This window comes from Manacus candei, unplaced genomic scaffold, assembly GCF_025592945.1.
Source record: "Manacus candei isolate 608988 ecotype Guabito, Panama unplaced genomic scaffold, ASM2559294v1 h1tg000017l, whole genome shotgun sequence".
Taxonomy (NCBI): Eukaryota; Metazoa; Chordata; class Aves; order Passeriformes; family Pipridae; genus Manacus; species Manacus candei.
In genome coordinates, this window is record NW_026138065.1 from 6,218,143 (window position 1) to 6,232,055 (window position 13,913).

A 13,913-nucleotide genomic window follows, 5' to 3' on the forward strand; every position below is an offset into this window, starting at 1 on the left:
TGGTAAAGAACGTGTGATAAATATAGACTTCATCTGACTATCCCACAGGCACAGCTGTAGGAGTAAAAAGATAACTTTTTCAGCCTGCCTAGTCACCTTATCGTGCAAAAGCTAACTCTTCTACTTTGCAATCTATGCAAATCACTATTTAATACTATTTAAAACTATTTAAAAATTCAGTAAAAATTGCATTCGTTCTGAATGAGACAACATAGTACTCAACAGTGTCCTTAATGGCTACCTCTGGGACATGCAGTGCTAAAATAAGGGAGCTGTATCAAATCACTGTCAAATACTTTCCTTTAGACTTTGTGTAGTATACTGCTTTATTCATTAACATTGATTGTATGTCCCTTACAAAGAAATCTTTCTTATAACTAAGAATTATAGCTTAACATCTCTCTAGTGTAGGTATATCACTTTTGGGTTCTTTATTTTGCACATTTCTCAATCTATTAGAGCCTTAATATGGGTTAACATGAGAATGAAAAAACACTTTGTTACAGCCTCTTGAAATGTTTATATATCTTACCAATAATCTTTAGGGCCCATCCTACCTCCCCAGCTGTTAAGTGCAAGGTTTTGGCTAACAATTAGTTCTTTAGGCCTCCAGAGATTTCTGGAGAGGTTTTCAACAGTTTCTGTCTTCCCCTGCTTCCCCAGCTGGTAGTAATAGGTGAAAGTATTGCAGAAAATTCACAGCAAACACTCATTGCAACTTACTAGAAATTTTAATTCCATTTCAGATGAATGAGTATTTTAAGAATGTCAGAATGGTTTGATTTACCATTTCTGAAACACACTTTTGGTCTTTCAGGCTGTGTTTACAGATGACTAGCACCACTTACAGGGGTGAAGACCAGGTAGTAGGTATAAATATTCATTGGTCTGAAAAGGACAATTTTGTAGCCTGCTGATTTGAAGCTGTCTCTCAGGAGAGTGATGCTGCGGTTCGTCCCTGCTTCAGTTAAGGTTAATCAGTATGAAGTTGAACAGGTGGTCACCTTGCAGTAGCCTATACTCTTGCAAGTAGCCTTGCACGATCCTGAGAGATTGGAAGGCTTCATTTGTGTCACCGTACTAAACTGAGAAGTCTCAAAAATCCTGAAGGAACCCTCTGACCATTGAACTGGCAGGACTATGTGGATCACCCTGACATTTTCCATTGGCCATGTAAACGACATCTTTGTCTGTTATGAATCTGACTCCTTGTTTCCAAACTGAGTTTGCCATTATTAAAAACAACAAATAGCAACACTTTTGTTTTGAGTTTTAGCTGAAATATTTTTTTCCTCATGTACCAGAAGTCAGAGGGAGAAAAATTTCCTTCATTCCTGAGGAGGCTGAAAAATCTGTTATTAGGACAGCACCATCTGCTGATTCTTCTGTGTTATTCACTTTATACACTCAATGGAAAAGCTGAAGGCGAGGATTGCTGTATTTCTTTAATTTTACTTGGAGGAAGTGACATATTGCATTTTGTTACACTCTTCATGTAAAGGAAGGAAGAGGTAGAAAGAGACAGGGTTTGCAAGCTATGCAGTTGCATATTATGATTTTTTTAGTTGCATATGATATTTTAGTGTTTAAAAAAACACTTTAGAAATTTGCCATTCTTTAGAGTGTTTGCTGCTTTGCATTATTTGCAGTGGCTAAATTCACAGGCTGTCCTTTGCATTTATAAGTCATGCTACTTCTTAAAAGTTACGACAGTTGGCTTCATTTTTTCCTAGAGTGATTTCATTATAGTATGCATATTTACTTTTTCCCTAACTTTAAGAAGAAGGAGAAAAAAATAGTGAAAATGAGAAGAGGTATAAGACTGAAAACAGAAATTAGTTTGGGTTGTAGAATATGTGAGAGCGTTTTTGAGAAGCACAGAGGATTGTAGCAGCAAATTAAAGGGTGCACATTTAGGAAGCAAGTCTGCTGAAAGAATATGAGCAAGGCAGGAAAACAGAGTGAGTTGGAAAGAAAGTTGTCTAAGAGGAGCTGTGAATAAACACATTTGCATTCTCATTAGGAAATGTGCATGTATTTATGTTTGGTTAATTAAGGTGACATGAACAGGCACAAACTGGAGGTGATGGCACAAAAAGGGGATTGAGAAACTGAAGAAATCCCTGCATAGCAGTAAAGAAAGTTATGTGGGAGGAATTTTTTTATTTTGTTTTGTTCTTTTTTTGTTTCTTTTTCACTTTTTCCTAACCCCTCCCCAGACCCTCTGAAGATGACCAGCCTTCAGGTGGAAAGGACTGAGGAGGCAATATGACAAACACTCCAACAGCAGAGAATAGTTGTCCTGTGGGGAAGTGATTTCTTTAAATGTTGCTTTGATCCATTTCTTCTGGACTATGGCTATATTTAAATTATATTTAAATTGTTTTCTAAAGAATTTATATTCAGTTTGCCATAATTCTGTAAAGCTCTGATCAAACTTTGAAAATTATTGTAGTAACATCTAAATTTCTTTCTTAACAGTGAAAAATTGGCAAGTTAAGAAAATACACCCTTACGTAGGAGTGCGATCCATCCTTTGCTTCTAGGTTTTCAAGTGTTGACATAGATTTTCTTGGGATTTTACAGAGAATAGAAGAAGAATATAAAACCTGCAACTGTATTTTAACTGTATTTAGTGACATATATTTACAACATAAATATTTATACCTAGCAAAATTTTGACTCAAATATATTTGAATCTAGAAGACACTGCATATTTCAAAGTTAGTGACTATATAGAGAATTCATGTAGCAGTTCATATTCAGATCCACCTTTTTATATAAAAACATTTACCACAGTAGTCTTAAGATATCTGTAAATGTAAAATATGTTGCATTTCAATGACCTGTAGAGGGCACCAAAAGATCTAATTGCAAACCCTGGTCTACCCTTCAAGCTACAGATCATGTTGTCTGTGTAATCTAACAGGTGTGTGGAGAAATGCGCTATCAGTTGAATCAAACCAAAATGAAGAAGGATGAGGCAGAAAAGGAGCTCAGAGAGTACAGAACAAAAACTATAAGGGAGCTTGAAATTAAGGACCAGGTAAGAGATAATACTGCTATAACTTTGCAGTTACTAGTAGCCTAAGTAGGGTTATTTCAGAAGCTGGAATGATTCATTTTTCTAATAGTGGTCATTTATTAGTGTTAAATGGTTTCTAAATTAATGGCAAAAAGCCAGCTATTACTGCTAAATAAATACCTCTTGGTTGTCTTAATCTTGTTTTCAGCCCTAGTATGTTCAGTTTTGCGTATTACTCATCCCATGCTTTCATATAGAATTACTCTATCATATGTATTCATACGAAGTACTTAAATTGTATGTACTGTATACATATGTTTATACACTTTTTCTCACAAATAAATCCACACATAATTACCTACATATGCAGCCTGACAGAACATTAAAGACTTTAAGCATAACATAATGATACCAAAAATGAAAATAATTTATCTTCCAATTTCTCTGAAGATTCAAGGTTAATGAATGCTGGGATTCATAGAAGTTTAAAAAAAAAAAACAAAACCAAAACAAAAGTAACCTTCTAGAAAAAAGTAACTGTAGAAAAATTCCACTTGGCGTTAACTATTGCTTATCTAAAACTGGGTTTTATAATAATACAAAAACCAATGTATGCCTTACAGGTAGTCTCTGAGAAAACATCCCATGCAGTAAGAAGGATTATTAGAGTAACCTGCAACATACTTGGCAAACAGCTTGAACAGGTGTAATCTGTATCTTTTGAAGTGCCCTTTTTGTTGAAGTTCTATCCATTTTTTCTCTAGGACTTCAAACTTTCAGTTATTCCTTCATAGTTGTGATTTGCACATGAATGGATATCTTCTGAATACACAGGTATATAAGATGCACATGAGGATAATTTTTTTAATGTGCATTTTGTTATTAGGGCAGCCTATCCAACAGGTTTTGAATCATTCTTTTTCTTGTAAATAACTGAACACATCATTCCCTGTGTATAAATATATGTAGGGAAAAATGCAGTATTTCTAAAATTATATTTTTATTTATCAGTTCCCCTAAAGTTTTGTATAGGACAGTAAGTTTACTTAATAAAGTGCAAGCATAGTCAGGAAGCAATTATTAATTCAAATTAGAATGAAAGGATAATAAAGTCCAAAGGAGGAGCTTATTGGAGAAAATAATCCTTCAACATGTATAGAAATTCCTACAGCACAGAAAAATAGAGGTCTTAAAGCATTTTCTTTTCAGGGTTGTTATTTTTTTATTTGGGTTTTTTTTTTCACTCCTGCATCCTTTAGGCCTAAGGACACTGAGAAACAAAAAACAAGCTTGTCGTCTGTGCCTTGACAGATATCACAGATAAAAAGAGTTGGCATAATCTTGGCATACAAATAAAACAGGATGTGTTTAATAAGATACTTGAAGAAGTATCTTGGATTTTATATCCTGTTCTCCAGCCTGCTTCAGGATTGCCTTTTGAACAAATTGCAAAATTTAACAAAATATTTTAACCTCATGTATTGACATACTGGTATTTTAATCAGCGTGGGTATGAGTGCACCAAAATGTGGTGATTTAAAATTTGATGTAAAGTGAAGTGATGTGAGAGGGAGTTCCTATCAGCAAAGATTATTAGATAATTAGATAAAGATTAGATAATTCAGTAATTATGTAATTATATTGTTCAAATATGATTGTTGATTCCTGAAAAAAAGGGAAAACAAACCATTTTGAAATTCTCAGGCTCAGTATCTAGCAGCTGTTTTATAGCTGTGGTTCTAGGAACCCAGATAGCTCTGTATAAGTCCTAGTATTATTTAACATGTTCAAAGGCAGCCCAAGAAGAGCGTTCATTCATTTTTGCCTTGTTCTGTTGTTGTTGCTGTGGTTTTTTTAAATCAAATTTTAACGAATGTTAATAAGTAACTGCAAACTATTTCATGTAAATGAAATGAAAACAGCTCAATCACATCTAGCTTTGTATTTGAAGAAAAACCTGAAATGTTTTATCTTATATGGCACTGAATAGCAAATAGTAATTGTTCTTTGGTCTCTCAGCCATGACCTGACCTTCTGGCTAAGAGACAGAGCTGATACCTTCCTTGGCCACCATCTGTTCATAATAAATGCTTTTTTTTTTTTTTTTTAAGTAGAGAGACAATAATGTATGACTATTTTCTTGCTATTCTGTATTAAATGATGCTTTTTTCTGTTTTAAAAGCAAAGAATCATGTTTCATATTGAGAGTAAGTTTACTGTTTCTTGGGGAATAATTGTATTTTTAATTGTGGTGTGGATAAATTTTAGTTTTGAAGATATTTTTTAGTTTATATGTAGTGACTTTTAAAAAGGGATTAAAATTATTCAGGTGTGTCAGAATAGGCAGAAATCCCCACATGTATGATTTAGGATCACCACATACATATATGTCGAATAAATGCAGGTATGTATTTATCATATGCTGGTATTTATAAAGCTCTTAAAGAATGAACTTGCATCATTTAGGGAATTTACAGAGAGTGTATATATTCTTATTCTCTTTTAACTTACATCTCTTTCCTATCTTTATTGCTCGGTTAGGACTAGTATCGAGATGTCAGTATTTCTTACGACTACCTGTTATTAACATTTTATATGAATATTTCTTAAATTAAATATTAAGAAGCAATGAGCAATGTTTCCATTTAAATTGAATAGCTGTTTTGTAATATCATCCATCATGATCCTGATTAACATCAGGATTTTGGAGGGAGGTGGGAGGAAAGACATGTACCATACAGTTTCTCTACACAAAAACCACATCTGTTCATCTGGCCCAGTGTGTTGTAAAGTAGCATCACCTACTGCCCTCTCTTTTTCTCTCTCAGCCCTCCCATTGTGGATGTAGCTGTGCTAAAATAACAGTGCATTACTTAATACTTTACTGCTTAGGAACAAGCTTTATAAATTGTATGAATATAATACCTTCATGGCAGTAAACTGTGTCCACACTAGGGGTTGTACTAGCACAGCTATATCAGAGAAAAGTCACGCCCTAACCTAAATAGCTATTATCAGAACAAAAATTGTGTGGCATATTTGACACAGCAGGACTTCACTTTTATAATACTTTTTTTGTTAATTTATAAGCACTGCATGGCATAATTTGTGCATTTCTAACAGAAATCATACTTCTGACACGCTACGAAATTGTTCCTCAGATTAGTCTCACTTGTTCTTTTCTGCTCTGCCTTATAAAAATGAAGTTCACTATTAATAATTTGCTTTTTGTTTGTCTGAAATAATTTATATTTGGTTTATAAAATCTGGCAAGCTTCAGCATGTAGAAGTGAAAACAGTTTTTAGTATTGGTTTATGCAGTCAAAGCCAATTTGGGCATCATCCTTATTAGATCTTAACAGTAGCATTGCTCCACTGGGAGTTGTGGTATCCTTGTAATAAAGTAATAGGACATTATAAATTCAACTTCAGAAACTAACTGCAGCTTTTAAATTTTGGTTTACCCTATTTTGAGGAATCAGATAAATACTTTGATGTAGAAATAAATCCAAACTGGTAATCCTAACCTGTAAAAAAATCTTTAAATTTGGGCAGGCACAGTTTGAAGTGGAGAGTTACAGAATTCTGCTACCTATTTGCGGCAATTCCTGTGACAGAATAAAAAGCTTCAGAAATATTATACTAAAACCTACAGACTTTTAAGAGTTTTCTGCATGGCAGTTCATCAGCCCAAATACAAAAAAAGTTGGAGACTCACTGATATGCACAACCTGTACAAATAGGAAGAGCTACACATCAAAGCATTTTTGTGCAATATGACAGAACCTAAATGATGCCTCTGTACACTATAGACTGACAATTTTGCAGACAAATAAAAATCTGGCAAAATGGCAGTCCAAAAGCATTTTGCCAAAGGGTATTTTGGGAATGTTTATCTCATTTGTCATAAATCCGTGATTTATAGTAACCTAATGTAGACATTATAAGAGGAGAGATTACTGACTCTGTCTTCATCAAAAATAATTCAGGCCAAGAATTTGGGTATATATCCTGGAAATGCTGCAGAGTGTCCGATGCAAGATCAGTAATACCTTCTGAAGCCCCTGATTCACTGAAAATGTCTTTTTATTTATAGATATCAGGCTTTCATAAGTCAGCCTTTTAAATACTAGAGTTTTCACAAGCTATGACATTCAGAATATCACCAGATGTTTTGAAACTTCCAAGTTTTAATAGCAGTGGTGAAGATGGGTTAGGATTATGTGTTATATGTATTCTTGTGACAGTCCTATATCTGACATTTTCTTACCTCATTAGTTCTAAAGATGCTCTGCAAGTCCTATTTTGAAAAGAAATTCTGTTAAATCAGTGAACATATACTTGAGTAATATTTGGCAAGAAAACATAAGAAAATGTGATAACCTTTACTGTAACTGAACTCTTTCCAAGGAATCATTTTGTGTTTTGGGCACTCAGTGCATTAATTTGAAGATGAGTAAATAAGGATAAAATGGCAGTACTTTATGCCTTGCTTTGATATGAATTTTCTGACCTGCTCAGGAGGAACATCACTCTTTTTTATAGCTGAACTTACTAGCTCATCTCAAGATTTTTGAGGAAGACTTTGACCTACAACCCTGCAATATGTAACAAAAATGTTTAATTACAATTATAATATGTCTGCTGCTGCTCTGCAATGGCATTGCTTTCCTCTGCCAGCCATCCATTCCTTAAGGATCAGTGGTATGAGCAGCCTGCATTAAATTCTTTGTCATCTTTCCATAAGAAAAATCCTAGAGACCATGATTCCTTGTCACAGAATTTTCTGTAATGACTGGTCTGCATTTCTGTATGAGTCTGCTGCTTCCCCTAAGCAGCTGGCCTGCTAAGAGGAACACAGCTGGTAAATCAGGATTTTATTGTTCATAGGTGTAGTTGGCCCATGTAATCTGGATCCGTGTTCTGTCATCCAGAGTGATGTCACTCCATAGTATATGGAAAGAGAAAATAATTTATCTGCATTAAACATTATTCAAAGTAGGAAAAGAATTGCACATCTCTTGATAAATTGGGTATATATACTTAAATAAGTAGTTGTTTTCTTTTGGTTTTTTTTCTTCTTCTCTGACTAGAAAAAATGGTTGTTTTATCAACAGTCATTGTGTCAAAAGTCAGAAGAAAAAGACTGTAAAAGTCCCTATCACTTGTCAGTTGTTACTGCATAGGTTTTCTTTCCAGTTATTCCTTAATGCTGTCCAGGAGGAAAGAACCTATCTCACATCAGTAGTCTCAAATAGTGTTTCAAAGAATAAAACGAGCAGGGTTTTTTCTCTCCTGTTTTTCAATAATGAAGTAGGAGTAATATTCCTCTTCTTTCTTTCTACATGCATCTCTCCTTTTCTGAAATTCTATTATCAGCAAGAAAACTCACCACCTCATTCTCCCCTGTCCCCCTCAGTGCAATCCATTTATTAAAAAAACCCCAAATATTATGTTCCACTGTGAACAAAATCACTTTCTTATCTCTGCTGGTGGCTACTGAGCTAATCTGTAGTACAGCAATGTTCCCTGTTAAAATGTGACTGTAATAATCTCTATGGGATTGGAAGTTTTGTTCCTGAAATAGTATTGCAGTTCAGATATTTTGTCAAATTAGAAAGCAAATATTTTCATGGAAATAATGAGGTAAAATCCTTGTATAATATGTTTCAGCCATTTACTCCTGTCTGTTTCCCAGGGTATTTATCCACAGGGACCATATTGCTCTTTCAGAGTTTGCACAAGGACAGGCCTTTAAGGTTATTTCTTAATTAAAAAATTGCATGTGTGTACTCATAAATATATACTTTGCAACATAAATTTTTTCATGCCCCAGATATCAATTGCAGGTATAAAGTTTACTTCGATGACATTTAGAATGTGTGATTTTAAGAGTATCCACCCTCCATGCTATTCCCCTGCTCTTTCTAGCAAAGTGCAGGGTCCTGTCTCTCTTAATTCTCAGTCAGTTTGGAAGCAGAGGGTTTGTGGCTGATGGCCTTTGCTTAGGTAATGGCTCTCCTCTTGAGGCTCTGCCTTTTAGTGGAGCACACAAGGTAGTGCTAGGTGCTGTTACAACTGATAAAGTGGTCACAAAACTACCTGGTTTTGAGGAATTCAAAAGTTCCACCAGATGAGGTTAGAATAGTAGCTATCCAACTAATTGCAGCCTGCATTACTTATCTAGGCTGTCTTTGCTTGTTCCTCTGGTCTTTAGAGATCAACTGATTTGTGAGCCAGCCATACAGAAAAAACTTTTTGAAAGAACCACGTGTGTTTATTGAGGTTACTTATTGTTTTTCTGCTCACATTACTTGCCTTTCATGTCAAGAAAGGTTTTCAGATTGCTATTTTGGGCTAGATGTTTTGTAGAATTTGCAGTAGTCTTGTGGTTTTTGTGAATTAACCTCTTAGAAAAAGGTGGTCCTTGTGAATTCTTCTAAGCCTTGTGTACATGGGATTTGTATATTCTCACAGCTTTATAATAAATCTACTTCCAGAAAGGAGGTTTCCCCTATGAACCCAAATTTAGTTTTCATAACTGCTTTGTATCTTCATTCAGATTTGAATGGAAAGCAGCAGTAAGTCATACAGAGTGTAAAAGGAAGAAAGACATTGTTTGGATGTGGCAGGAGTTAACCTTGTGATGGCCCTAACTCTCTTTACAAAGTTGGATAGTTCTTCAGGTGCAATATGCTATGTCAGATGGCCATGCCTGGGAGGTCTGAGGCTTAGAGACCACTCCAAACCTAGAGTTGCTTGATTGATATCAGGATTAGGATAGAAATGAATGCAAGTGACCCCTGCTGCATATGGACTGATAGTATCTTTTCTCTAAGTAAAATACTCAAAATCTTCCTACAAAACCAGTCTTGTTTTGTTGTTTCTTTTTAAATTTAAAAATAAATAAATAAAAAAATACCCAATTAGTTCTGTCCCTGATTAATTAATACATTAATAAGGATAGAAAGCAACATGGCTTGAGATCATTGTTAAGTAGTTCAAAAACTTCCTGTCACTGGTACATGTAATATTTAAATGCCTGTGAATGGCCATGCTGGGGTCACCTCTTTCAAAGACCATGATTATAGCCTTGGTCCTGTGCACTATCACTGGTCTCATTGCTTTGAAGGGCTGCTTTAGTAAATGAAACTAAGCTCGTGAGCATCAGGGCCTGTAGAAGTGTATGTGTTTTTATAGGTGTTGATCGCCTCTGGGGGATGTACCTGCAAATACCAACCACCATAGTAATTATATTTCACTTTTTATTACTTTATATTTGTTCTTTTATTTTTGGCTCTACATTATGCCCCTTTAATCTTTAATAATAACAATAATAACAATAACAGAAGTTAATAAAATAAATTAATAAATTAAAATTAATACTAATGGTGGAGAATGAAGTATGAAACAAAAAGCTTGTGCTGTAAATTCACATAAATATTTTCCTCTCCAGAATTATTTTACTGCAGAATTTGTGCAATGATATAGTCAGTGCAAAATTTTTTTTTACGTTATACTGTGTATTTTCTTACCTGATGTGTGAGCATACTGGTACAACAGTAAATGTAATAAATCACTTGTGAATTAATTTGATTTTAGTTTATTTTTTATGTTCTAGAACTCTTCTAAAGTTTCTACATTTACTTCAGAATACGAGTTCTTTTATCACCACTTAATCATTCTCATTTGTTTAAAAAGAAAAAGTATTTGTCTTTTCTGTCAGTTGGCTGCTATTTAAAATTCTGTGAAAAACATCTGCTAGTTTGAAATTTAAAGTTGCATTTTTGCATGCAATAGAATCAGCATCAGTATGAAAAGAATCAATTACTTTAATCTTTAATTTGACTTGTTTTGAATGAAACTGTTATTTCCTTTAATCAGATTTTGTAGAAATAAAGAGATGTCTAGTTAATTAAAAAGTACATTTTTACAATAGACATAAGTATTGTTAGATGCAGATAATTTCAGATACGTTATGAAGAGGATATTTGAGGACTGATTCAGTGTTTGAGAAATCATCTTTTATGTTTTCCAGTAAGTTGAATTTATGTCACTGAATAAGCATCTCCAGTGTGTTCCCCTAAAAATGAGTTGTGAAAGTCTGAAGATAATTTGTAAATACATCATAAACTAAGGAAGGAGAAGTGAAACACTTAAGCGCTTCAAGAAAAGATATAGGAGGGTCCTATATACTTCTAAGTGAAAAACTTAAAATATAAAAGGTGGTTGATGGTAATACTGAAAAAAGAATAATTGATATAGAATTAAATTTTACTGCTGTGATATTTCACCAATGTTTTAATTTTTGTTTAATTAAAACTTCTTTCGTGTAACTGAATATGTATGTGAAATGGTGTTAATGTGTTTCAGCTTACTAATAATGGTGTTTCTCTTACTGAAATTTAACCTGCCATCTTTCAATGGCAAAGTGCCTGTTGATATTCCTGGGAGTTTGGGCAACTGCAGAGCAAGACAGATTAAACAGTACTTTTGAAATTATGTGCAGAAGTAATAAGAACATTAAAGTTGCGGAGTTAAGCACCAGAAGTTGCCTGTTCTAACCTTAATGTAGTCTTGTTGTACATATACATTATGATAATTCTGTTCCTTGTTATACTGAAAATCTGTTTCAGATTTTCTTAAATGCAAGATTGTCATCTGTCTTTTTGCAGTTCTGTGCTCCATCTCTTGTCTCTCATATACATTGAAAAGTTAAGTACCTTGAAGAAATAACTTTCTGATCATGTTGTAAAAAGCTGTATCACAGGTGATAGGCACTGAGGGATCAAATTAACACTGCATAAGAAACAGAGCTGTCAGCAAAATGCTTTAGTTGGTGGTTTGCTTCTGTTTCTGTCCCTACAATTACACTTGGACCCGGATAGCAGCTACAGAACTGCTTGCAGCTTCCCAGTAGAAATGGTAACTAAAGTAGTGCAAAAACTAGTTTGAGTCCAAATAGTTTTGGAAAAATGCTCCTGATAAGGTTTCCTGCAGGAACAGTGAGAAAGATTCATCGATTCTTTAATTTGCCTGTAGATTAAATCCTGATTATATTGTGGTGACCTAATGGTGGACTAGACTTGACATATTTCAGTATAGACGGTGTTTGTGAGACTGTTATTGTTTGCAGGAGAGAGAAGAGGGTGTATTTTTATTGTATGGGCACGTCTCAAGTTTTGAGGTTTTATGTCTCAAACTCTTATCTGAGTTTTTAAACCAAACTAACATGTAGCATTTAGAGTGTGGTCTGTTTTCAGCATGATGATGCATGACTCCTACCAAATTATTTTCAACTAGCATTTTCTGGTGTTTCAAAAGAATAATTTAGTTGATAACTCTAACTATAACTGGATTAGATATTTCTGATTTCTGAGTTGCTGCTAATGTGTTTTCTCAGGTAGCATTTTTCTGTCATCCCTTTCTCATGAGGTTGTCTGCCGTTTCTGCCATGGTCATTACCAGAATTCTTGTGTAGAATTCCTGCTCTTCATATAGGTCCATGCTGCGAGTACCTCCAAATATTGGTAATTTAAGATGTTTATATATATATAAATATCTGTATATACCTACACACATGAACAAACACATGTGTACATGTGTGTATGAGTGTAAAAGGAGCTGATACCAAATTTTTGAATTACTGATGAAAGTAGCACAAGTAAAATTGTTCTTCAAACCCCATGTTTGCTTTCTTGATATTTTTAATAGAAATTATAATACACCTGTGAATCTCTAAAGATCCTGTCATGAAGTGACACTTCTGTGTCTGAAAATTTCTCTCTACGCTTTCATGACAACTGAAATCTATGGATGTGTTCTTGGGTTCAGCCCTGAAGGTTCAACATCTGGCCAATGGAAATGAAACATTTTCACCAGAGGTTCTTGCACTTGGAATTTGTTTCCTTCTGTAGGTCTGTGTCAAAACCTGACTGAGCCTGTTTAACTTGAGGCAATGGTGTAAAGCCCATCTGTTCCTTGAAACTTTTCCCCGAAGGAGTCATCTACAGTGTATTTATATTCTCAGCTGTGGTTGTGCTTTTTCAAATACTTAGTTGATGTTTTTTGACTAATTTGTGGTTTGAGTTTGTTTAAAGGCATACTGAATGGATGTATTTTTGAAGCAAATTTTAAGAATGTTGCAGAACTTCCCTGTCTTTAACAGTGAAGAGCTTGTGTCTCTGCTTACTGTGGATGGAGAAATAACATTTATGAACTGCTACTGTTAAGAATAGAGAACCCACTGAGACTTCTGTTCTATTTAACATATGCAAAAGTCCATGAAAATAAGTACAAATGCAAAGCATATGTAACCTAATATCTCTGAACACCTGGTTTAAAAATATATTGACAATGCAATAGGTTGTTACATTCTTTAGAAGGAAAGAGTACTAACGATTTTGTATATAGTTTTATTGTCTTTGCATTTGAACTTGGAATTGTTGATTTAATTTGATAGGAAGTCCATGTGATAAAGCAAGGTTTTAATCAAAATTTCCTTCATGAGCCTTTGTTGAGTGCTCTTGGGGGGGAAAGTGTACAGTTAAGTAATTAGCAAAATTAAAAATTTAAAAAACCCAACATTATGAAATGTTTTTTTGGATGAAGAGGTTGTATTTGTCTGACATCGTGATTTAATGTAAGTAGTTTAGGTTAACATTTTTGTGAGAGGAAAAGAGACAATATCGTTATGAAGGTGCTTCAAATGTAAATACTGGGACAGAGTTACAATAATTTGTTCTTGTAGGATATTTGAATGAATAATTTCATTAATTAAAGAAGATAGAGTCTTGTCTACATGAGGAAATTATCACAAATAAGCTATGGTATGACTTTAAGGTATAATTGCTATTCAGCACTAACTTCTTATATGAACAATTTTATT

General features: G+C 34.1%; 1 protein-coding gene across 8 annotated transcripts in view; it reads left to right on the top strand.

The window, feature by feature from the left end:
- Positions 1-13,913, top strand: part of SDCCAG8 (SHH signaling and ciliogenesis regulator SDCCAG8) — a 106,613-nt gene that overhangs the window by 24,692 nt on the left and 68,008 nt on the right. For all 8 annotated transcript variants that reach the window (XM_051783319.1, XM_051783322.1, XM_051783320.1 and 5 more), the window contains one exon: positions 2,930-3,046. In XM_051783319.1, coding sequence (XP_051639279.1) covers positions 2,930-3,046 — 117 coding nt within the window. The remainder of the gene's footprint in view (positions 1-2,929; positions 3,047-13,913) is intronic.